Here is a 25739-nt window from a genome sequence, read left to right on the forward strand (position 1 = left end):
GGTCCGGGCTGGGGATTCGAACCCGCCACCTTAGGTGTACATGGCTGGCGCCTTAGCCGGTTGAGCTATAGGCGCCGTGCCTGGATGTGTTCTTTATTTCCTTACACCTGCCACATTACCTGCCTGATTCCTGGAGGCATTTGAGTATGGAACTCTCTGGAAGGCGAGAATTCAGGTCCTTGGGAAAGAGACTTGCCCCAAATTTCACAATAACTGGCTTACTCAAAACCCAAAATGCAGACTTCCTGACACTGAGGCGCCATAGTGCCTGGAGATGAACAGCCACAGTCAGAGCAGTTTGTCCAAGTTTACAAAGAAGATCAGTGAAAGTGAGATCAGGGAGGTGGCGAGCAACATCCAGGAAGTAGCTGAGAAGTAAGAACTTTTGAAACAAATCAAGAGTTAAGAGCTGAGAGAATAACCTAAGTGTGAACTTTTAAGAGCTAGCTTTATTTGTTAAATGGAGGTGGGGTTCTCAAATCTCCCATCCCTTCCCTCCCTCTTACATCAACCCTGCATATCCTGCTCCGGCCACAAGGTGTCCCTCTTGTTTTTAACCATTATTTGATAGATTGTTTTCCAAAGAGTGGCAGAGAATTGACAGGAGAGTGAAGAGGTGAGAGTGCAACGTTTTCTTAAATTCTAGGCAGGTCACTAGGTTCAGGAATGTTTTGGGAGGAAGTTCAAGGTGGTAAAGGCTCAAGAAGGCTATTTTGGCAGGTGTGATGAGAATGGAAGAACAGCGTTTCAGATGCGTCACAGTCTCTCCACATAAAAAGCTTTGCCCATCTGATTTAGTTCCTGCTGGTACTGCTGGTGCTCCTTTTCCAACAGCTGGTGCATGGCAGCTTGACGGACCTGGTGGGAGGGCAGAATAAAGTGTGGTGTTTGCCCTGTCTTGACCACCTTTTCTCCTTCTCTCTCCATGGTTGCTTCTGTATCATGCCTGTTCTCTTGGACCTGGACGTAACTGTGACATAAAGTTAGGCAGAAGCAAAGAGACTGAACCAGTGGAGGAGAAGCCTATCCAAATTTTTTCTCTATGGGTGAAGCTGTACGTTCAGCAAATATTTGCTGAGAACTAATTATGAACCAGGAACTCTGCTACATACTGGGGGCACAAAGATGGTTGGCTATATGACAGCAATCGGGCACCCCAGGGAGAGAGAGCTACTGAGAGGCAGGTGCTGAGCATCCAGAGGGAGTTTTGAATCTCAACTAAGATGAAAAGAGTGGGGACTAGAAAAGACTTTGGAACTTTAAAATGTGCCACCTGGCCAGGTGTGGTGGCTCACGCCTGTTGTCCCAGCGCTGTGGGAGGCTGAGGTGGGTGGATCGCCTGAGCTCAGCTGAGTTCGAGACCAGCGTGAGGCAGAGTGAGCCAGAGTGAGACCTCGTCTCTACAGCAACAACAAGAAAACAGCTAGACCTTGTAATCCCAGCTACATGTGGGGCAAGAGAACACTACAGGAGGAAGAAGTAAAAAAAAAAAAAAAAAGAAATTAAAAAATAAAATTAAAATGTGCCACCTGCAAGCTGGATGTAAAGAATCATTTAATGAAAAAGAGCTTTGGTGTTTGAAGTTAGAGTTGTTCTGCTGTGAAAATCCCAGAGGCAAATGAGATGGGTAAGTAATGACAGAGACCAGAGGCTTGGAAATCTCAAGTGGGCAAAGGCACAGGGCAGTAATGAATAGAACTCACCACCAGCAGCTGCTTGTTGGCCTGTGTTGACTCCTGTGCCATGGTCTCCTGCATTCTTAGTGTGGCATATGGGTTTCTCCTCTGGTTCAATGTCATTTGCCACAGACAGTGAGTATGTGAATTTTGCCACCTGCCTCAGGTATATAGAGGTGAAGATTGAATGGGTTAGAGGGAGGAGTGGAGACAAAAACCCTGTGAGTGGGGCTGCTTCTTCACCCAGAATCTCTGTACCAATGTCAGAAGTTCCAGTAAGGGTAATTTAGAACGTACTATTTATGTTATGCCATTTAATCATTATAATAATCATGTAGCAGAGGCATGAATTTTTACATAATACAGTCAGGGAAATTTGTCAGTTGCCCAAGGTGACTTAGTGGCACACCTGGTTCTCAAATCTAATCTAAGAATAATGTTTCTTACATTATACCAATGATTTTCAACGATTGCTGGACACTGGAATCTTTAAGTTTTATACTTTTTAGAGACAGAGTCTTTTTTTTTTTAGAGACAGAGTTTCACTTTGTCACCCTCGGTAGAGTGCGCTGATGTCACAGCTCACAGCAACCTCCAGCTCTTGGGTTTAGGTGATTCTCTCTACTCAGCCTCCTGAATAGCTGGGACAACAGGCGCCCGTCACAATGCCTGGCTATTTTTTGTTGCCGTTTGGCTGGGGCCGGGTTTGAACCCGCCACCCTCAATTTATGGGACTGGCACCCTACTCACTGAGCCACAAGTGCTGCCCTAGAGACAGAGTCTTACTTTATCACCCTCGGTAGAGTGCAGTGGTGTCACAGCTCACAGTAACCTCTCACTCCTGGGCTTAGGTGATTGTCTTGCCTCAGCCTCCTGAGTTCCCTGGGACTACAGGCACCTGCCACAACGCCCGGCTATTTTTTTGTTGCAGTTTGGCTGGGGCCGGGTTTGAACCTACCAACCTCGGTATATGGGGCTGGCGCCCTACCCACTGAACCACAGGCACCGCCCTATTTTTTTATTCTTGAGACAGAGTCTCACTTTGTTCCCCTTAGTACTTTGTCACCCATGGTAGAGTGCAATGGCATTATAGCTCACAGCAACCTCAAACTCTTGGGCTCAAGCGATTCTCTTGCCTCAGCCTCCCAAATAGCTGGGACTACAAGTGCCCGCCATCACACACAGCTATTTTTAGAGACAGGGTCTTGCTCTGGCTTAGGCTGGTCTTGAACCTGTGAGCTTAGTCTCCCAGAGTGCTGGGATTATAGGAGTGAGCCACTGCACCTGGCTATTTTTAGAGACAGGGTCTCACTCTTGCTCAAGCTTGTCTCCAACTCCTGAGCTCAGGCAATCCATCTGCCTCAGCCTCCTAGAGTGCTAGGATTACAGGTGTGAGCCACCTTGCCCAGCCTTATTTTTTTCACATGATTAAGAAAATTTAACCCACAGAGAATATATTAAATGAAAAGTAAAAGCTCTACTCTGCCCCAGTCCTTCTTAACAAAGTTAGCTGTTTCCTGTGCAACCTTCCAGAAAATTTTTCTATCATTTACTAGCAAGTATATCTACTTTTTCTTAAACATGAGATCATACATTTACATAAGAAGCGTTACTTACCAATTTGGACTTTTCACGTTAGCACATACAGATTTTCTTCATTTGGTGTAAGAGGCTGAATAGTATTTTTGAATAATTTAACCAGATAGGTTTTCTAGCTTTTTTTTTCAGTTTTTTGGCCAGGGCTGGGTTTGAACCCGCTACCTCCAGCATATGGGGCCAGCGCCCTACCACTTTGAGCCACAGGCACTGCTCCGGTTTTCTAGCTTTTTTACTTTTTTTTTTTTTTTTTTTTTGAGACAGAGTCTCAGTCTGCTGCCCAGGCTAGAGTGCCCTGGCCTCAGCCTAGTTCACAGCAACCTCAAACTCTTGGGTTCAGAGATCCTCCAGCCTCAGTGTCCCAAGTAGCTGAGACTACAGGCAACCACCACAACACCTGGCTATTTTTGAAGAGATAGGGTCTCACTGTTGCTCAGACTGGTCTTGAACTCGTGAGCTCAAGGGATCCTTCTGCCTCAGCCTCCCCCAGTGCTATGATTACAGGTGTCAGCCATCTTGCCCAGCCATGAAGGCATTTTTATAAAAGTAAAAAAGCTAAAACTGGGCGCGGTGGCTCATGCCTGTAGTCCTAGCACTTGGGGAGGCTGTGGTGGGAGAATCCCTTGAGCTCACAAGTTCGAGACTAGCCTAAGCAAGAGTGAGACCCCATCTCTCCTAAAAATAGAAAAATTAGCTGGGTGTCATGGTGGTTGCCTGTAGTCCCAGTTACTTGGGAGGCTGAGGCTGGAGGCTCTCTTGAACCCAAGAGTTTGAAGTTGCTGTGAGGTAGGCTGAGGCCAGGGCACTCTAGCCTGGGCAACAGAGAGAGACTTTGTCTCAAAAATAAAAATGCTATCAAGAACATTCTTGTATACTCTCTAGTGTGCAAGTATACACTTGTATATGCAAGGTAAATGTCTAGAAGTAGAGTTCAAAGGATGTGTGCATTTACATTTTGATAGTTTCATCAAACTGCCTTTGTAAAAATGACTGCATTAACCTAGACTACTAAAATTATATGCTTGTTTTTTCACACCCTTGCTAGCTTTGAGTACAAAAACCTGTGAAATAGGCTTCTCTTATGCATCCCAGACTATTTTAATTGGAATCTCCTATGTTAAGACTTGGGTATTAATGTTTTAAAAAGCTCACTGGTAAAACACATATGCATCCTAACCTTTTAAGGCATCTCATTTATTCATTCATTCAGCCAATACTGCAATATGTACAAGATTAGTACCAAGCCAGGCAACAAATACTTGAATTCTTAAAAAACAGCAAAAGCTTGCTCTCATTTTTCCTTCAGTGAATGGGAAATGGGACGCAATAAACCATACAGTCTACACTGCCCAACCTAGTGGGCATTCAGAGGTTCACCTCTCCTTGCTTCAAGGACAAGACTGCTTTTTTCTTCTTTTTTTGCTACAGTCTTACTTGTAGCCCTCAGTAGAATGATGTGGTGTCACAGCTCACAGGAACCTGAAACTCTCGGGTTCAAGCGATTCTCTTGACTCAGCCTCCCAAGTAGCTGGGACTACAGGTGCCTGCTACAGTGCCCAGCTATTTTTAGAGATGCAGTCTCACTCTGGCTCAGGCTGGTCTCGAACCTGTGTTCTCAGGTGATCTCCCCATCTTGGCCAGAGTACTGGGATTCCAGGTGGGAGCCACCACATCTGGCACAAGACTGCTCTTTAACCCCTACGTTTTCCTTCTTGGTGAGCCCCTAATAATACAAAGCAGAGTTGGGAAGTTGCTCTGGGAGGACAAGGAAATAGGAAAGTCAAGCTCAAGATGAAAGGAGAGGCAAGAAGCAGAGATTACCTGTTGACCATCCTCTTAAGTCTTGTGGCCCTTTGAAAATTCTGCAAAAAAAGGGAGTTCTGTTGATCTGCCTTCATCTCCAGTAACTCACCCGTCTCCTAATTCTAGGGAGAGACACTGAGTCCTCTTTTCAGAGAAGCAGCCATTTTTCCAGGGTAGGTGGAGAGAAGAAAGCTCAAGAATGGATCAAAGGGTGGCACCTGTAGCTCAGTTGGCAAGGGCGCTGGCCATATACACCTAGGGTGGTGGGTTCGAACCTGGCCCAGGTCTACTAAGCAACAGACAACTCCAACCAAAAAATAGCCCAGTGCTAAGGCGGGCACCTGTAGTTCCAGCCACTTGGGAGGCTGAGGGAAGAGAATCGCTTAAGCCGGGAGTTGGAGGTTGCTGTGACCTGTGATGCCATGACACTCTATCCAGGGCAATGGCTTGAGACTGTCTCAAAAAAAAAAAAAAAAAAAAAAAGGATCAAAGAAAACACGCAGTTGGGATGAAATATATATTTGAATACCTACTATGTGCCAGTCTCCCACTCCTGTTACTAACTACAGTATATTCTTATTAGATCAAAAGCCTTTCCCAGTAAATTGATCTGGAAACCTCATCAAGGGACACTCCTCCACCCAACCCTGCCTTCCAGTTCTGCATACCTCTTCTACTTTTGTCATCTTTTCCACAGACATTATCTACAGACTTGCTTGATATGGTCTCAGGAGACTGGGTAGGCTCTCCCTTCTGTTTAGATCAGTCACCAAGGTTTTAGTAGTTATAGCAACATTTACATTTCCCACAATGACCTATGGGTTGATTGGTCACCTGGCCTGTTGCCCTGGAGACCCAGAGAATCCTAGTTTTGCAGCCTTCTGTAATTCTATGAGCAAAGGTTAGTCCCCATTTTGGAATTTCTTCTGGTGGGGTCCCAAAAGTATCTGCATAGTCCTATGTCCAGAGTATGCATACAGCTCCATTAACTCTCTGGAGGGAAATCTTCATGCCCCACCCTGTTAGAAATGTGCAGAGGTCATCTGCCTGCTTGATTAAAAGATAACTGTAAACGAATCAATCATATGCTTTACTTTTTAATAGTTCATTTTATTAATTTTAAAGTCAGACCATTGTTGCATTGGTTTGGGTACACCATTCCTTCCCATTGTCTCAAAGCCTGGCACCAGGTGCCTGAATATTCCCTTTTATGTATGACATGGCATGGGCATGAAAGTAGAAGGACAGACCCTTGCATGTTAGCAAAGCTGTGTTCATGTTTCAACACATCTTGGTTTAAGTGGAGCACCAGGGTTAAACTATTGCCACATACCACCCCATATCCCCGCCAGTTTCTGTCTGCCTTTTCCACCAATCAAACCTGAGGTGCCCTAACACTCAAACAGTTTCCATTTAACCATGTATGAAGGGGTAGACAGAGAAAGCATCCTTCTCCAATTGTCACTTATGGGATTCAAAAGCCTGACACAGGGTATGGAACTATGGCTAAAACCTAGTGAGGATTTTTAAGGAGGTTTAGACAGAAACACGGAGAATAACATTTGAATTCAAATCTTTAAAAAAATGCTATTGGAGAAAAATAAAGTCTTAGCTAGTGTTCTGAAAATGCCTGTATGGAATTGGGAATGACTGTCTAGGCAAAAGGTCTAAGAACTCTGGACACAATGGGAACCTCAGCTGACATAGTTTGGGTCTGCTGAGCCAGATGTCCTGAGGGCTCCCAGCAAGTAGCCTGTCTGGCATACTGCAGCTGTCTGGTTCAGTCTGCAGTGAGAGTCCTTCAGTTCCATCACAAAGTACTTTCCAAGGTGTTATAGTTATCCTTAAAGCTCTTCAATTCGAGGAAGTGTTTAGCACGTTTACTCTTCTGACTGGAGGGGAGGTATGTCACCTGGATGGTTGTTGGGGAGACTTCAGGGGACTGAGTTAGGTCTTTGGCTGCTGATTGGTGTTGTCGCTGAGAGCTCCCAATTCGTGCTTTGACCCTGAAGAATACAGAAGGGAGGTCATAGATAGAATGAGGACTAATGAAAGAAAATAATTCAGGGCTTATCCTATCCCATAAATACAATGGTAGCCATAATGGTCTTTGTCCTCTCTTATAAACTAGTTACTAAAATCCCATCTGGTACCTTAGTAATAGAGGGCGGCACCTGTGGCTCAGTGGGTACGGTATCAGCCCCATATACTGAGGTTGGTGGATTCAAACCTGGCCCTGGCCAAACTACAACAAAAAAATAGCCAGGCGTTGTGGTGGGCACCCGTAGTCCCAGCTACTCAGGAAGCTGAGGCAAGAGAATTGCCTAAGCCCAAGAGCTGGAGGTTGCTGTAAGCTGTGATGCCATAGCACTCTACTGAGGGTGATAAAGTGATACTCTGTCTCTACAAAAAAAAAGAGAAGAAATAACTGAGAAACCAATTTCCCACTTAGAACTCTGGCTTAAGCTTTTCTTTATCTCACTAAGCGTAAAGAAAAATTTTATCTTTGCCTGATTCACCCAATGTGTACATGCAGTAAACACAGTAAAAAATTGACAAGGACGGCTCGGTACCTATAGCTCAGCAGCTAAGGCGCCAGCCACAGATACTGGAGCTGCCAAACAACAATGACAATTCCAACAAAAAAATAGCTAGGCCTTATGGCAGGTGCCTGTAGTCCCAGCTACTTGGGAGGCTGAGGAAAGAATCACGTAAGCCCGAGAGTTGGAGGCTGCTGTGAGTTGTGATGTCACAGCACTCTACGGAGGGCAACATAGTGAGATGCTGTGTAAAAAAAAAAAAAAAAAAAAAAGAGGAGGAGCTATTGGGTACTTGCTATATGTAAGCACTCGGTGCTCTCCCAACATTTAACTACCCAGCATCCCTGCACAAGGCAATGGACCTGTGTTGCAGGTCAGAAAACTGGCTGGGGCTGGGTTTAAACCCATCATCCTTGGTATATGGGGCTAGTGCCCTACTTGCTGAGCCATAGGCGCTGCCCGATTAATATCTGTCTTTCAAAGAGATAGAATTTCAAACTGGCTTCATGCCAATGTCCAGCCCCAATATCCTTTTCTAGCCACTCTACATTTTCATTACTGTTCTAAGCAGTTTTTACGAGGACTTCTTGTCTTTAAGAACAAGGTAGCTAGGGTGGGCAAGATGGCTCATGCCTGTAATCCCAGTGTTCTGGGAGGCTGAGGCAGCGGATTGCCTTAACTCACAGGTACAAGACCAGCCTGAGCAAGAGCAAGACTATCTCTAAAAATAGCCAGGCATTGTGGCAGACACCTGTAGTCCCAGCTACTTGGGAGACTGAGGCAAGAGCATCACTTGAGCCCAGGAGTTTAGGGTTGCTGTGAGCTGCGACACCACAGTACTCTACCAAGGGCGACAAAGTGAGATGCTGTCTCAAACAACAACAAAGAAAGAACAAGGCAGCTAATTTCTATGGAGAGATGTCAGGATAGATAATACCCCTTACCTCTTGAGGAAGAGTCATGTTCAACACAGTAGAAAACAGAAGTATTCTTTTTATGGCTGACAACTAATTTTTTAGTCTAGAATGGCGTCCCCTTTTTTACCAAGAACTTTAATTTTACCATTTATATAAAATAACAAAACTATATTTAATACATGTGTAACACTGCCAAACAAAAGCCATGATTCCTCTCCTATAAATACTTGGGGAGGAGAGAGGGGGATTGGTGTGCTCTCACCTAATGGGCACAATGTAAGAATGTATGGCACACCTCGGTGTGGGAGACAAGTACAACAGGGACTCTGTGTAACAAATGCAAACAATGTAACCTGTTGGTATCCTCATATTAATCTGAAAAAAAAAAAAAATAAATGCTCGACAGCTGATCCCTGGAGTGATCCCAAAGCAGGGGACAGCTTGAGGCCAGGAGTTTGAGACCAGTCTGGGAAACAAAGTGAGTGCCTATCTCTACAAAACTTAGAAAAATTAGCTGGGGTTGGTAGCATATGCCTGCAGTCCTAGCTAATTGGGAGTCTGAGGCAAGAAGGATCACTTGAACCTAGGAGTTTGATGTTACAGTGAACTATGATTGGACTGTACCACTGCACTCCAGTGTGGGTTAACAGTGAGACTCCCTACCTCCAAAAACCAAAAACCAAAAAATCCACATAAAAGATGAAGCTTAAAAAAAAAAAAATAGGGGAAAGTGTGAACGCAGTCTCCCACTACCACAAATTATGCAGTCGAGTTTCCCACATTTGGGGAAATTGCAGGGGTCAGAACATCCAGAGTGTAATGGATAAGCCTTGCCCTGGGAAAACCACCTTCATGATCATGGTATCTCCCCTGCCAGGTAAGTATAAAGTTTTTTTTTTTTTGAGACAGAGTCTCACTAAAGTCGCCTTCAGTAGAGTGCTGTGGTATCACAGCCCACAGCAACCTTTAACTCTTTGGGCTTAAGTGATTCTCTTGCCTCAGCCTCCCCAGTAGCTGGGACTACAGGTGCCCGCCACAACACCCAGCCATTTTTTTGTTGTAGTTGTCAATTGTTGTTTAGCAGGCTTAAGCCAGGTTCAAACCCACCAACTCAGGTGTGTATAGCTGGCACCCTAACCACTGAGCTACAGGTGCCGAACCAGAAGCTTCTCTCATTAACTTGTGTAATATAGTCAGGCATTGTGGTAGGTGTCTGTAGTCCTAGCTACAAGGGAGGCTGAGGCAAGAGCTTAAACCAAAGAGTTTGAGGTTGCTGTGAGCTGTGATGCCACAGCACTCTACCGAGGACAACAAAGTAAGACTGTCTCAAAAAAACAAACAAAAAGAAACTTGTATAATAGTACCTACTTCCTAATGTGAACAAGAGGCAGTTCTAATAGGTTACAACAGGGATTTTCAACCAGTGAGCCTTGGCACACATGAAAGAATCCTAGGTATATGCCATGAAAATTTTTTTTGAGACAGAACCTCAAGCTGTCACCCTGGGTAGAGTGCCGTGGCATCTCAGCTTACAGCAACCTCCAACTCCTGGGCTCAAGTGAGTCTCCTGCCTCTGCCTCTCAAGTAGCTGGGACTACAGGTGCCCACCACAACGCCCGGTTCTTTTTTGGTTGCAGCCGTCATTGTTGTTTGGTGGGCCTGAGCTGGATTCAAACCTGCCAGGTTAGGTGTATGTGGCTGGTGCCTTAGCCACTTGAGCCACAGGCCCCAAGCCTGCCGTGAAAATTTTTAAAGATCACTAAATTACTTTTAAAAGAAGTTCAAAGCACAGGGTGGCGCCTGTGGCTCAAGGATTAGGGTGCCAGCCCCATATACTGGGGGTGGCAGGTTCAAGCCCGGCCCCAGCCAGCACAGTACATGTATCTTTTTTTTTTTTTTTTTCCAGATCAACACAATTTAAATGTGCCATGGACATTTAACTACAGGTTTAAGCCTGCTGTGAGAGTTTTAAAAAGTTGAAAAACACTGGTTTAGAAGGTGACAACTTTTTTTTTTTGAGACAGTCTCACTCTGTTGCCCAGGCTAAAGTGCTGTGCCCTTAGCCTAGCTCACAACAACCTCAAACACCTGGGCTTAAGTGATTCTCCTGCCTCAGCTTTCCGAGTAGCTGGGGCTATAGGCACCTGGGCTAGTTTTTATATTTTTAGTAGTGACAGGGTCTCACCCTTGCTTAGGGTGGTCTTGAAGTCTTAAGCTCAAGCAATTCATGCATTTTGGCCTCCCAGAGTGGTGGGATTATAGGTGTGAGCCACAGCGCCTGGCCAAACCCATCAACTCCTATGGTGTCATGGCTTTTGCTCACATTGCTTTATGAAGATCTCTCTACTGGGGGATAGCACAGCACCACTGTACTCGCTAACCAGCCTCCTTTGACATGTTCCCCTCCAAACTCACACAGTGGCCAGCTCACTCAGGGCCTCCTGATAGCGCAGGTATTCATTCTGACCAAAGACCTTAGGAAAGAGAAAGGAAACGTAAAGATCTCTCAGTCTGGAGCATCCTTTAGCTCTATGATGTAAAAACTGGCCACCCAGCTTACCCCTGTCCCATAGCGGGCTGTTTCATAGCCATCTAGCAGGGTATCAATGAGGGCTTTGCGCACACCCTTGAAGGGAGTACTAGTGTTTCGCAGATCTAGCAGGTAGGAGCAGAAGTTCTTGCCCATTAAGGAACAAGGATGCCGGCCATCAGCATGAAATGGGATCTCTGAGGAAAGAATACATGGTAGTACAATTATAACCCTTCTTCCATTGTTTAGTCTTTCTAGTTAATTTCCCAAATTTAGAAAAGTGGTTTGAGTCAGAGGGGATTCTGATAGAATTAAGATGAAAAGTAGGGCTGTGCCTTAGAGATCATTTGGTGGTGGCAATACAACTTTAAGCTGTGCTAGTGAGACATGATTGTGTCATACTTTTTACCACCCTACTGAACCAATTCTGAAGATATAAACAATGTTTTAGTAAAGATAGTGCATATATGACAAGTGGTCATAGGATGGAAAAAATTCAAGAACCATCTATCTTGTGCTTAGTGAAAAAAGATGTCACCTGTTATTTGTGGAAAACAGGCAAATTACCACCATCAAATTCATCAAACTAAAGGCTTCAAAAGAAGAACCTAAAAAACAAAACACTGGCTTGGTGCCTGTGGCTCAAGTGGCTGGGGTGCCAAGCCACGTACACCCAAGGTGGTGGGTTCGAATCCAGCCCCAGCCCACCAAACGACGACGGCTGCAACCAAAAAAAAAAAAAAAAAATAACCGGGCATCGTGGCGGGTGCCTGTGGTCCCAGCTACTTGGGAGGCTGAGGCAGGAGACTCGCTTGAGCCCAGGAGTGGGAGGTTGCTATGAGCTGAGATGCCACGGCACTCTACCCAGGGGGACAGCTTGAGGCTCCTGTCTCAAAAAAAAACCACCCAGACTCTTTGGAGAATAACCTGCTTACCTGATTTTTTTGGCAAAGCAACAGTACTCTCAAAACTTTAGGAAATTCCTACCAGCCAAGGATGTGCAGAAAGGACAAATCGTAACATGTAAAGTGGGTCATCACTATTCCCCTGGTGGGCTTTCAGCATCCTAGAGTGGACCCTGTCAGGCAGTCCTTACCAGAGGCACGAATGGCATCCAGAGCTTTCATCCTGTATAGATAGTTGTAGCAATCTGTTGAGAAAAAGACTGGTATCAGGCATAACCCTCAAATAATCCCCAAACTCCAATAAGCTAATAAACTGCCTCCCTGCATCTGGCATCTATCCAGTGATAGGAATAACTGAGGCTGTGTCAGAAGCTGCAAAAGGAATTCTGAACTCCTGAAACTTCTCACTGAAGTGTCCTATAAGACGCTGCCACATACTTTGATTTCCCTGGGTCTCCAGTTGCAGCAGCCTAGCATCATCACTTCCAAGGAGTTGGGGTTCATACTTGATATCCTGAACCCTGGACAGTCGAATATCAATCTCCTCTTTCAAGTCCTATTCACAGAGAGAAAACAATATACAATCACTTATCCTGCACTCTGCTCCTTACCACTCTGGAAAATGGGGCATGATAAGCAAACAAAACAATATAAGCACCAGAAAATGTCCTTGTAGGTAATAAAACTGCCAGATTAAGACATAAGAATTCAGGAAAAAATGGGACTGGGTTCTCTAATAACCTATGCAACTCTCAGCTAGATCTTTTAACTTGCCAGAATTCCTTGAAGCTCTATAGTGTGAATATTATTTGATTTTAAACTGGACTTAGCAGAAGCTTGGTTAGGTGATACAAAGAACTTCATGAGTTGGAAAAAAATGGACACCAACTGAATTCATAATCTATTCTAGAATTCTGTAAGGAGGCCTGTATTCAGTCTTTAATAGTTTGGAGACTTTACCACTATAACACTTCCAAAGGCTAATTAAAAAAATTAAAGTGTATTTAACTTTTTTTTTTTTTTTTGCAGTTTTGGTTGGGGCTGGGTTTGAACCCACCACCTCCAGTACATGGGGCTGGCGCCCCACTCCTTTGACCCACAGGTGCCTGCCCCATATACCAAGGGTGATGGGTTCAAACCTGGCCCCAGCCAAACTGCAACAAAAAAATAGCTAGGTGTTGTGGTGGGTGCCTGTAGTCCCAATTACAGGGGAGGCTGAGGCAAGAGAATCGCCTAAGCACATGAGTCGGAGGTTGCTATGAGCTGTGTGACACCACAGTACTCTAACCATGGGCAATAAAGTGAAATTCTGTCTCTACCGAAAAAAAAAAAACCCAGGTAATTCACATCCATGGTATAAAGCAGGGGGTCCTCAGACTTTTTGAATAGGGGGCTGGTTCACTGGCAGGTCCTGGGACGAGTTGGCTGCTAAGCAGGACAGGCAGCGGTGGCAAAAACACCCGGTGGGCCAGATAAATGTCCTCGGCAGGCCGGGCCGCAGTTTAAGGACAGGTGGTATAAAGTTTAAAAAGATACTCACTTATCCAGAAGCAACCACTATTATCAGTTTCATGGCCAGCCCACAGAAATAATTTTGTTGTAACTTTTTAGAAACTTCTACTGTGAAATATATCACACACATTAGACAGACAATATGTATGTACATTTAAAACAATTATAAATATCATTAAGATGAACATCTGAGTTCAATGTCTAGTTTACGAAATTGTGTATTCCAATACCTTTGAAGTCCTGTGTGCCTCATCTCTACTGAATGCCCCCTATTCAAAAGCTAAACTTGCCAATAGTCCTTTTACTCTTTATTGTTTTATCACATCACCCTAAACAAGTTTAGCTTTTCCTGATTTTGAACTTTATGCAAATGGAAAAATACCATATGAATTCTGCAATGTTTCTTAAACAGATAGCTTTGACAAATATACCCTTTCGACCACTATCTCAATCAAAATAAATATTTCCATCACCCCAAAATGTTCTCCCTGTACGCCTTTGTGTGTGATCTCCTTATCTCAGTCCTACGCAACATGATGTGCTCTCTTCTATAGCTTTGCCTGTTATAGAATTTCATACAAATGGAATGGAATCATATGGCACATATTTTTTTGTGAATGCCTTTCTGGCTTTTTCCACCCAGGATGTTTTTGAGATTCATTCATGTTTGCAATTTACTTTTTTCATTTTGGAGACAGTCTCATTTTGTCACCCTCAGTAGGGTGCAGTGGCATCACAGCTCACAGCAACCTCTAGCTCTTGAGCTTAGGTAATTCTCTTGCCTCAACTCTCCTAAGCTGGAACTACAGGCACCCACCATAATGCCCAGCTATTTTTTGTTGCAGTTTGGCCGGGGACAGGTTCGAACCCTCCACCCTTGGAATATGGGGCCAGCGCCCTACTGAGTCACAGGTGTCACCTCATTCAAAAATATTTTGAAGATTCATTTGTTCTTATATATAATTTTTTTGAGACAGAGCCTCAAGCTATCACCCTGGGTAGAGTACTGTGGCATCATAGCTCACAGCAACCTCCAACTCCTAGGCTTAAGTGATTCTTTTGCCTCAGACTCCCAGGTAGCTGAGACTACAGGCGCTGGCCACAAGGCCCAGCTATTTTTTGGTTGTAGCTGTCATTGTTTGGCAGGCCCAGGCCAGATTCAAAACCGCCAGCTCTGGTGTATGTGGCTGGCGCCTTAGCTGCTTGAGCTACAGGCGCCATCCTGTTTTCATATATTTATCTCCATTTTATTTTCATTCCTTAGAGTATTCTACATACCCATTTAAAATTGGACAATGGATTAAATTAAAAAAAATTCTTTATATAAGGCCAGGCATAGTGGCTCCCAACTGTAATCCTAACACTCTTGGAGGTAGAGACAGGTGAACTGCTTGAGCTCAGGAATTTGACAGCAGCCTGAGCAAGAGACCCTATCTCTATTAAAAATGAAAAAACTGGCTTGGCGCCTATAGCTCAACTGGCTAAGGCGCCAGCCATGTACACCTAAGGTGGTGGGTTTGGATCCCCAGCCCGGACCCGCCAAACAACAATGACGGCTGCAACCAAAAAATAGCCGGGCGTTGTGGCGGGCGCCTATGGTCCCAGCTACTTGGGAGGTGGGGGCAGGAGACTCGCTTGAGCCCAGGAGTTGGAGGTTGCTGTGAGCTGTAATGCCATGGCACTCTGCCCAGGGGGACAGCTTGAGGCTCTGTCTCAAAAAAAAAAAAAAAAGAAAAAACTAGCCAAGTGTAGTGGTGTATGGCCTGTAGTCCAGCTATTTGGGAGGCTGAGGCAAGTGGATTGTTCAAACCCAAAAGTTTGAGGTTGCTGTGAGCCATGGCACTCTACCCAGGGCGACAAGAGTGAGACAGAACAAAAATTTGTAGCGATGAGGGTGTGTCTTATTACACTGCTTGGGCTGGCCTCAAGTTTCCCACCGTACTGGGATTACAGGTGTGAGCTGCCTCACCCAGCTGAAGTTACTCTTAAATATTAATGATGCTATGAATATCCCCAAATATGTCTCCTGATATACATGAACAAAAAGTAACTTCTCTGTGGTAAGAAACAAACTGCAAGATCACAGATTAAGTACATGTACACTCTTAGTAGACAATGCCCAGTTACACTCTAAAGCAGTTGTACTAATTTACTAACCCACTAGCAATAGGTGAAAATTTAGATGAGTTTTTAAAAGGAATCTTGATCTCATATAGCTCAGGGGGCCCTTAAACAGCTGAAATTTTGATTGGTTCACAATGTGCTAAAAAAACGAACCCTATGTCCCCCTCTGAAGTTTCAGGCCATGAGATCCTTCTTGAATGTTTCCACGTAAGGAAAAGTTAATAACACTAGTTAAAGAAAGAACACTGCTCTAGTACACTAGTTCTAGCTTTCTAATTTTTTTTTCCCCCCGAGACAGAGTCTTCACCTTGACTAGGGTGCCACTGCAGTGGGCAGGTAAACAAAGTCTCAGAGCTCATAGCAACCCCAAACTCTTGGGCTCAAGCTATCCTCTTGCCTCAGCATCCTGAGTAGGTGGGACTACAGGTGCTCACTACCTTGCCTACTTTTTTTTTTTTTTTTTGTAGAGACAAGAGTCCCTTTTATCGCCCTCAGAAGAGTGCTGTGACATCACAGCTCATAGCAACCTCCAACTCCTGGGCTTAGGTGATTCTCTTGCCTCAGCCTCCTGAGTAGCTGGGACCATAGGCGCCCACTACAAGGCCTAGCTATCTTTTGCAGTTTGGCCAGGGTGGGGTTCTAACCTGCCACCCTCAGTATATGGGGCCAGTGCCCTACCCACTGAGCCATAGGCGCCACCCTGCCTATTTTATTTTTGGTAGAGAAGGGGTCTTGTTCTTGTTCAGGCTGGTGTCAAACTCCTGAACTCAAGCAATTTACCTGCCTTGGACTCCCAGAGTGCTAGGACTGCAGGTACAAGACACCAAGAGGCCTGCAATAAGCACACAGATAAACATAAATGTAAAATTATGGTAAATACAATGAAGAAAAAAATCAGGGTACCATGAGACCAGAGACCAACTTTAAAATAGGTAATAAGCTGACTTTTGTGAAAACGTAACTTTCTGCTAAGATCTAAAGAATGGATGAGCTATCTATCTGAGGGGAGACCATTCCAGGTCCCAATAGCAAAGGTGGGAAATTCAACCAGTAAAGCTAGATCCCAAGAGTCAAGGGAAAGCCATATAGGTAGTGCAAGGAAGCTGGTAATAGCAGTATGTATCATTTACTAAAAAGTGAAAGACTGAAGCAGCAGAATGGTGGTGGCAGGTGAGTATCCAGAGTTTACCATGCCTGCTAAATGAAAATATCAAACAGGCAGTTGGATGTAGAAGAATGAACTTGAGAAGGAGGTCTGAAGTAGAAATCAATTTCATGTGTAGACACTTAAAGCTAAGGAAAGGGCAAGGTACAGTGGATCACATCTGTAGTCTCAGCTACTTGGAAGGCTGAAGCTGGAGGATTGCTTGAGCCCAGGAGTTTGGGGCTGCAGTTAACTATAATCATGCCACTGCACTCCAGCCTGTAACAGGAAGGAAGGCAATCATCTAATGAGAAAGTATAGACAAAGGTAAGTTGCTTCCTTTTCATGGGCATGGATACAACAGTGGAATCAGATAACAAAGACTCTTACAAGGTGGTGCCTGTGGCACCAGCCCCATATACTGAGGGTGGCAGGTTCAAACGTGGTTCTGGCCAAAAGGCAACAAAAAATAGGGCAGGCGTTATGGAGAGTGCCTGTAGTCCCAGCTACTCAGAGGCTGAGGTAAGAGAACTGCCTAAGCCCAGGAGTTGGAGGTTGCTGTGAGCTGTGATGACACAGCACTTTACCCAGGGTGATGAGGTGAGAATCTGTCTAAAAAAAAAAAAAAAAGACTCTTACATGTACCTGAGCTGGCAGGTGCCCGGGCCCACCAAACCACCATGGCTGCAACCAAATGTTTTAGCAGGTAAACCAAAAATAGCACCTGTGGTCCCAGCTACTTGGGAAACGGAGGCAGAATTGCTTGAGCCCAGGAGTTGAAGGTTACTGTGAGCTGTGATGCCATGGCACTCTAAGGGCGACAGCTTGAGGCTCTGTCTCAAAAAAAAAAAAATTAAAAGACAAAAGTTTTGCAAAGGCAACCTTTTCATTGTTCTGGGGATAACTGTACCTCAACCCTATTTTTTTGGAGGGGGGGAGGTTATTGAATTTTAGTTTGTTGCCCTTGGTAGAGTGTGGCCACAATGCCTGGCTATTTACAGATAAGGTCTTGCTCTTGTTCAGGCTTGTCTCCAACTCATGAGCTCAGGTAATCCACCCACCTAGGCCTCCCAGAGTGCTATGATTATGGCCTCAGCGCCCAGTCCCTCACGGAAATTAAAGTCATTTCTAAAGACAAAAAATCTCATTCTTGTCCCTAAAATGATACGGACAAAAAACTAGGTTTATTTCGTACCCTAACGACCTACCTTGGGGGCATTGTGTCCCACAGGGACATGAGGTCCCCTTCTAGATTTCATTGCAAAGCGCATGATTTGCCTCTTCACAAAAATAAATAGCAGTACAAACACCTGTCCAAAAGATATAAAGAATCTTTAATTAAAAAATTAAAAAAAAAAGCATGCCTTCATTCCAAATCCTCAGATTGAGGCTTTCAGGGATGCGTTTGGGGTGAAACTTGGGGCAAAGCAAGGTGGTCGAGACAGGTGCAGGTCAGGGAAGCAGCAGCAGGGAGACCTGGGGTCTGTACCCCAGGATTCAGGGGGAGGGCTCTCCTCGGGGCAGGGTCGGAGAGTTAAGTTCACATCTACGCCTAAGATGGGAATTAAAACCCCAAAACACTGAGTAGGTGGAGAATGAAGTCATGGAACAGCTCAGGAGGAGGATCTCTACTGGGTCATATGCGACAGCAGGAACAGGGTGGGGGGGGTCTCCTCACCAGGCTCCCGTAGGCCATCACCAGCACGACATTCACCCCGGACAGCCAGTTACTGCCGGACGCCATAACCTCCCTACCTCGCGCAGAACGCTCGGATTTACCCCGCTGCCCTGCCTCCTCAGCCCGGGCTCCGCAGAAGCGACGGCGCCTGGGTTTCCTGGAGCTCCCGGGCCATTTCCTTAGAGGGGAAGACTAAGACAGACCCGGCCTGAAAACATGGCGCACGGGAGCTAATAAAGGAGCACGACGCCTGCCCGCTTTCCCCCTCGGCACGTGACCAAAGGGGGTTCCGGCACCTCAGAACCGCGAGCGCGGAGAAGCGGAACTACGCCAGGAAGAGGAAGAGGCGGCCGCAGCGCGTCACGTGGCGGAGGCGGGGCCGTCGTGGATGAGGCGGGTGGACTGGCGGAGCCGGAAAGAGGTGTCTCGTGGCAAGGCGGCACGCGCCCGCTTGCGTGCGCGTCCCTTTTACGTCACGTACCGGGGGACGCAGGAAGGTAAGTGGGAGGGGGAAGGCGCGAGAGCGAGCGCTAGATGGAAAAGGAGGGAGGGGGTGGGGAGGAGGGAATCTTATATCACGTGACAGGGGCGGCGCTGCCCGGGGTGTCAGTGTGGAGGAGACTGAGGTAAAGTTGGGAGCGCAGCGGCGTTGGCGGCGGCGGCGGTGGCAGCGGCAGCGCGGCGGGGCCGGGTATTGTCCGCGGCCCCTTTAAATCCGCGATCTCCCTTTTACCCTCCCTTCTTTCCCCCTGCCCCCGCCGTGTCCCCTCCCTCGGTAGGCCCCTCCGCTCCGCGTTCCCCCGTTGTACACCCCCCCTCCTAGTTAAGCGAGCTTTGGCGCCCCCCTCGAGTTGGCCGCCCGAGGTTTTGTTTATGGCTGAGTTCGCGGCCTAGTGGGCCGCGCCTGAGCCGGGGCCTCGATTTGGGAGCGTGGCCGGGGCGGGGCTTGGGGCGGCCGTGGGGGGGGGGCATGCGGCTAGAGCCTGAGGGGGGAGAGCGAGCGAGCGAGCGCGAGCGAGCGCGGCCTGGGCTCTGCCCGAGGTAGGGTCTCTCCACCCCGGCCGCTGCGGGTGGGCAGGGAGAGGGCCGGGCTTCTCTCCAGCCCTTGCGAGCCGCCTCCGAGCCGGATCCGGCCTGGTTTGGGGTGGCGGGAGGAGGGCGGGCAGCAGGGTGGAGCTGCCCCAAACTGCTCATGTGGCCCCCAATTTGGAGTGCGGAGCGTTAATTTGTTTCTGTTTCGGGTGGGAGGTAGTAAGGCGGTGGGCCCTGTGGGCTCCCGCTGTGGCGCCGAGGGGGGTGAGCCTCCCATTCTGCACGCGTGGGCTAGCGTCCCCTCTCCGTTTCCAGTCTCTTTTGTCAGCTTCTCTTATTACCTTCCCTTCTTTCTCACCACCCCTTAAGATGTGTTTTTGCTGCTGTCTTTATCTGCCTGTTGTTTATATTATAATTTGGGTACCCCCAAACAATTATGATGTTATTTGGTAAGCTGAGCCTGGAGGCCCCCGTGGGGTGTATTACACTTATGGAACGTCACTAGAGTCCTGGCGTATTTGTTCACTCTTCTCATAATGGGACAGGAATTCCAAATGTCTTCAGACCCTTCTTCACTTTGTGGACAGACCCTAAATTGGTTTTCAAACTGCTGTCACAAACAGGAGACAATTCCTTTTCCGCCATTCTTGAAATGTAGCCACCTCTGGTGTAGGATGTAGTGAAAAGAAAAGTACCCCAATAACAGGCGTTTTTGTTGTTATTGTTAACGTTTTTTGCCTTTGACTCTCCCCAATTATTAAATGGAGAAATCCTTTTCGTCTCCTTTCCTTATCCACTCACCACCCCTTATCTGCTCTGGGGATATCTGTTGTGACATGGTGGGAGGTAATGGGGGTCGGTGATAATCAGCCTTACTAGAGAATTAAAACATTCTGTGTATCAGTTGATAAAACTGCTTTGAGATCCTATGCCGTTGTCTTTAAAGATGACTATCCCAATGACTGTTTCCTTTGTGAATGGTAATTATTACAGACACATGAAATCAAAGGCCTAAAAATGTACTGTTTAGTTTTTGATTTTTAAAGCCCTTGCTTGCTAAGTGTGTCTTCACTGGGAAGTATTCTCACTAGAGACGCAGGGTGGTGGGAAAGAGAATGCTAGGGCCATTTCAACAAAGCATCTAGGGAAATTAATTGCTCTGTTAGAGGTAGCTTAATCCTTATCCAACCCAGTCCAGCTTCAGAATTTCTGAATTGTTTCTTAAATTAGATTGTAAGCTCCCTGAGGGCAGCAACTAAGTCATATTGTTTTTGTATTTACTGAAGTATTGGACACATAGTAGATACTCAATAAATACTTGTTATTTATTTTTTTCAGTAAAATTTCTCTGGCTATTTTTTTAAGTAGCTGGTTTTCAAAAAATAGTCAAGTGCACTCTTGTGTTGAAACTCATATTTATTCCTGCACTTTTTCCTTGGTCTCCAATATTTCTCACCCCACTTCTCTTAAATATTTTTATTTTCTAAGAAAATAAGAATGATTCCCACCTCCACTGTGGTAACTCAGGTGTGTGTCTCTGTTAACAAAAGGCTACTAATTCTGTGCCCTCAAGTGATCCATCCTAGATCACTTACTTTTGATCTGTTGCTCAGAGTTATTATGATCTAGGTGGTAAAATTTTCTTGGTCACATTTTTTCAAAGCATTTGTAAGAGGGAAATGTTAATAGCAAGAGTGATCAGGAGTTTTTTTTTTTTTTTTTTTAACCTTTCCTGGTTAATTATGTGTCTTTCAAGATAACTTTCATATATTTATATCTGACTGGCAGTGGGTGTGCAGTCACATAATAGTTAGTCTTGCAGTTTATTTGTGCAGTATAATGCATCCTCACAAATTGATATCACATGTAGAATAGAAAGCAGCGTTTGTAAGTTACAGGGGTGGGTTGGAATGACTACTCCATGTTAAAGACGTTATCTTAGAGCCAATTTACAAACATACTGTAGTTTTCTTCTAGTTAAACTTGATTTTTTTCTTCTTGTTGATTTGGACCCAGGGCAGTTGTTTTTTTGTAAATTAAATGTTGAAACTTGGCTCTAGTGCTAGCCTGGGAAAATGGACTACTGTGTAGCAAATAATTCTGTACTAGCTTGAAATATTTACAGGCCTATGGGTGTACATGTATGTGTGGGGAAGAGGTAATGGTTAAAAATTACCTTCTGAAGTTGCCTTAAAAAAATCTTGGTGATCATTTATAACCTTAAAAAATCTTTCTTTGTGATTGAAAATATACAGCTCTTAATTAATGACCACATCACAAAACAAAGACTTGGTGAAGAATTTATCCCCAGGGAAGTCAGCTTTGTCTGATCCAAGGAATAAGTCAAGTGAAAATCATTTCCCTAATAGTTGATCCTTGAATATTTCTTTAGACGCCTCTTCAATCTCTCCCTTAAATCCAGCAGTGTTTTTTGGGCAGTCTAGAATTTACCCTGTATAAAGTTTCATTAACAATAATTAATAACGAGCAGGAAGTATAAACTTTTCCTCTTTGGAAGGGAATAAAACAATGCAAAGTAACCTCTTATTTTGAGCACTCCATCATATGGTTAATGTCTTCTTTGTTTACTAAATGCAGTAGCTGAGATTGAAATGATGAAGGGAACTTGAATTCAGTAGAATCTTTATTAGAAGTCTTAAAACAAAAACTATGGTCTGGTTTTGGGAAAGCCCTGTGTGCTCTGTGTCTATTTAAAGACTCAACTAAGTCATCTTGCCAGCTTTAATGCCTCAAGTTTAATTGCTAAAACTTTGTGCTAGATGCTTTTGGTTTGAGACAAATTGGGATTCCCTGTATATTAAGGTGAGTAGTGGAGGGTAATTGTAATTCTGGTTTCTTAGAGAGACTTAGGAGATTAAGAGCAGCTATAAAAGTATTGTTTTGGAATTGTTTTCAGGGAACTGATATTCTGGACAAAGTCACTGGGGCTACTATGTCCCCTATAAAGTTTAAAAAAAAAAAATCTTACGCAGAGAGATGAAACTTGAGGCTAGGCTTGAACTTTTCCAAGCAATGGAAGTTGCATGCAATTTATATAAAATGATTGTAAGGCACGTAAGGCTGTGTTTTTTTAAAAATTTTTGTTTTTATTTTTGTAGATTGAATGCAGTATTTTATTTTTTGAATACAGTATTTTAAAGAATTTCTTTGGAGTATAGACTGATTTTCCTGGAAGACTTGTTTTCTTTTTTTTTTGAGACAGAGCCTCAAGCTGTCCCCCTGGGTAGAGTGCTGTGGCATCACAGCTCACAGCAACCTGCAACTCCTGGGCTCAAACAAGTCTCCTGCCTCCACCTCCCAAGAAGCTGGGACCACAGGCGCCCACCACAATGCCTGGCTATTTTTTTGGTTGCAGCCATCATTGTTGTTTGGCAGGCCCGGGCTGGATTCAAACCCACCACCTTAGGTGTATGTGTCTGGCACCTTAGCCACTTGAGCCACAGGCACCGAGCCAGGAAGACTTGTTTATAGGCTTTGCTGATTACCTTTCCTTCTGTCAAAGATACTTCAGATACTTTCACTGACATATACTTTTGATTATCATTGTCTGGCTGTGATTAAGATAGATAAATGCCCTAAAGACTGCTTATAGGGGCTAGTAACTAAACTGCAGTAATTTCTTTTTTCTTTTTTTTTTTTTTTGAGACAGAGTCTCACTTTGTTGCCCTTGGTAGAGTGCGATGGCATCATAGCTCACAGCAACCTCAAACTCTTGGGCCCAAGCAATTCTCTTGCCCCAGCCTCCTGAATAGCTGGGACTACAGGCTGGCGCCCACTGCAATGCCTGGCTATTTTCTTGTTCATGCTGGTCTCAACTAGTGAGCTCTGGCAATCCACTCACCTGGGCCTCCCCAGAGTGCTAGGATTATAGGCGCAAGCCTCCACGCCTGACCTGCAGTAATTTCTTTTAAAAGTATTACCGTTTTTTAAATTCATTTTTTTTTTTTTTTTTTGCCATACAAAATTGGATTAACAGCCATAGTTACTTAAGGAATGTATCCAACTAATTATGTTGCAGAAATAGGTGAATCTTTTTGTTTCTTTGAAGAAGTGAAAGTGGTGGTGAAGGTACTGGTAAAAGATGTTAAAAACAGATTCTGCCCACATTTTAACTCTAAATTTTTTTTTTTTAATTTTTCAGTATTCTACCTTGTAAATACTGTTATTTGTATATACTGTAAATGATGACATCGGTGGGCACTAACCGAGCCCGGGGAAACTGGGAACAACCTCAAAACCAAAACCAGACACAGCACAAGCAGCGGCCACAGGTAAAGAACCTGAGGGATGTGGATCTGTGTAGCTGGTTGATAACTGGTTTCCATGCAGTGCAACATCATTCATTGCTTTGGATTGTTGGTTTAGGTTCTTTATTCCTGTTTTCTAGTCCATGCCTCTTTTTAACTTAGGGCCTGATAACTGTTTTGAGATGCTGTAATGCGAAGTACTTTTTTATTGTTGAATACTTCATTATGAGGCTTAGTGCTTTATTATGGGTCTTGTGTTTTGTATCTTTAAGGTGCCATTTCTTTCTTTTCATCTGAGCAGTTTTACAATGCATTTTTTATTTACTAGATCTTTTACTTTGACATTTCCAGCCAACCTTTGTCTTGATGCCTTTCCCTTTCCAGATTTTATCTTTTGCACTTTTCCCTGACAATGTTTTTTATCTTCCTCTCTGGTCTCATTGAGGCCTTAACCTGATTTTTCCTTTTCCCTGAGAAGTTGGCATCTTCATTGTGCTCCTTCAAAATTAAATGAGATACTTTAGAGTTTTGCTCAGTTTTAAACTTGAAGGAGTAAATTAACTTGGGAATTAAGTTTGGTTATGATGTGATCTGTTTCCCTTAACCAGTTTGGTATTGGTTGGTACCCAGTATGAGTGAATTGATGTTTGACTACGGTTTGATAAATTGAATTGTAAGACTAAAACTTCTCCTTTGTACATTTTTCTTTCACTTTTATTTCCAAACGAATTTCTAGCAGAATATTAGTACATAATTGGGCTAGGAAAATTCCTCTAGTCTTGCTAATATATACTGGATACTCAGAAGATAGGATGTTTATGGTCATACTAAATCTGTGGTATTCTCAGCTCTAGGAATAAGAGGGTGACATTGGTAATTGTAGAAATAGGAACAGAGTTACATGACTTTGTAAATACATAAATGGGAATGAAGGACAGATGTTTGAAAGTAGTGTTGTGATTCTAAGATGAAAGTGCCTTTTTTTTTTTTTTTTTTTATAGACAGGGTCTCAAGCTGTCGCCCTGGGTAGAGTGCCATTGCATCACAGCTCACAGCAACCTCTAGATCTTGGGCTTAAGCGATTCTCTTGCTTCATTCAGCCTCCCAAGTAGCTGGAACTACAGGCGTCCGCCACAATACTCAGCTGTTGTTTAGCTGGCCCAGGCCAGGCTCAAACCTGCCAGCTTTAGTGTATGTGGCTGGCACCGTAGTCACTGCTATGGGTGCCAGGCCAGAAGTCCCTGTTTTTTAAGACAAAAGTCTGACTCCATCACCCTGGGTAGAGTGCTGTGGTATCATAGCACACAGCACCCTTAAACTGTTAGGCTCAAAAGATCCTCTTGCTTCAGCCTTCCTAGTGAGTTTTTCTGTTTTTAGTAGAGACGGGGTCTAACTCTTGCTCAGGCTGTTCTCAAACTCCTGAGTTGTTTTTTTTTTTTTTTTTGAGACAGAGCCTCAAGCTGTTGCCCTGGGTAGAGTGCTGTGCCATCACAGCTCATAGCAATCTCCAACTCCTGGGCTTAAGCCATTCTCTTGCCTCAGCCTCCCAATTAGCTGGGACTACAGGCGCCTGCCACAATGCCTGGCTATTTTTTGCTTGCAGCCGTCATCGTTGTTTGGTGGGCCTACGCTGGACTCAGGTCTTAGCTTCTTGAGCCATAGGCCCTGAGCCTCATACTCCTGAGTTTAATCAATCCACTCTCCTACCCCTGGCCTCTCAGAGTTGAAGGGATATTGGAGCATGAGATACTATGCCTGAAAGTCCCTTCAACTATGAACATTAGTAAAGGATTTCCTGCTTTTTTTGAAGTATAGAGTGAAATAGTAACAGCTTCACTGTTTTTTTTGCCTTTATTTATTATTGATTTAAACACCTTAAATGGGCTCAATGCCCATAGTACAGTGGTTATGGCATTGGCCATATACACTGAGGTTGGTGGGTTCAAATCTGGCCCTGGCTGGCTAAATAACAATGACAACTGCAGTAAAAAAAATAGCCAGGCATTGTGGCGGG

The 25739-nt window shown here is 44.7% G+C and overlaps 3 protein-coding genes and 1 non-coding gene across 6 annotated transcripts in view; 1 reads left to right on the top strand and 3 right to left on the bottom strand.

The window, feature by feature from the left end:
• Positions 1-429: 429 nt before the first annotated feature.
• CUNH1orf189 (chromosome unknown C1orf189 homolog) lies at positions 430-5890 on the bottom strand. The gene is made up of 4 exons (XM_003802274.3): positions 5744-5890; positions 5094-5134; positions 1704-1833; positions 430-858 (listed from the first exon to the last, which is right to left on the bottom strand). Exons 1-4 carry the CDS (start codon positions 5774-5776, stop codon positions 757-759), a joined length of 306 nt encoding a protein of 101 aa, XP_003802322.1. The 5' UTR covers positions 5777-5890; the 3' UTR covers positions 430-756.
• Positions 5891-6164: 274 nt separating this feature from the next.
• On the bottom strand, positions 6165-18812 carry CUNH1orf43 (chromosome unknown C1orf43 homolog). 3 transcript variants are annotated; one of them, XM_003802275.3, is made up of 7 exons: positions 18426-18812; positions 17956-18057; positions 12406-12523; positions 12159-12212; positions 11093-11259; positions 10948-11006; positions 6165-7081 (listed from the first exon to the last, which is right to left on the bottom strand). In XM_003802275.3, exons 1-7 carry the CDS (start codon positions 18489-18491, stop codon positions 6886-6888), a joined length of 762 nt encoding a protein of 253 aa, XP_003802323.1. In that variant the 5' UTR covers positions 18492-18812; the 3' UTR covers positions 6165-6885. The 3 variants fall into 3 exon arrangements, with proteins under 3 accessions (XP_003802323.1, XP_023364084.1, XP_023364083.1); XM_023508316.1 differs by having other exon boundaries at positions 18503-18712; XM_023508315.1 differs by lacking the exon at positions 17956-18057 and having other exon boundaries at positions 18426-18736.
• Positions 9254-9417, bottom strand: LOC111722388. The gene has a single exon (XR_002771208.1). It is a non-coding gene; the product is annotated as a U1 spliceosomal RNA (small nuclear RNA).
• Positions 18813-18961: 149 nt separating the features above from the next.
• Positions 18962-25739, top strand: part of UBAP2L (ubiquitin associated protein 2 like) — a 52852-nt gene continuing 46074 nt past the window's right edge. The window contains exons 1-2 of the mRNA XM_023508331.1: positions 18962-19116; positions 23620-23749. Of these exons, the coding sequence (XP_023364099.1) occupies positions 23660-23749 (90 nt within the window). The 5' untranslated portion in view covers positions 18962-19116; positions 23620-23659. The remainder of the gene's footprint in view (positions 19117-23619; positions 23750-25739) is intronic.

Source organism: Otolemur garnettii, unplaced genomic scaffold (genome assembly GCF_000181295.1).
Source record: "Otolemur garnettii isolate 467f Iridium unplaced genomic scaffold, OtoGar3 scaffold00244, whole genome shotgun sequence".
In the NCBI taxonomy this organism is placed as follows: Eukaryota; Metazoa; Chordata; class Mammalia; order Primates; family Galagidae; genus Otolemur; species Otolemur garnettii.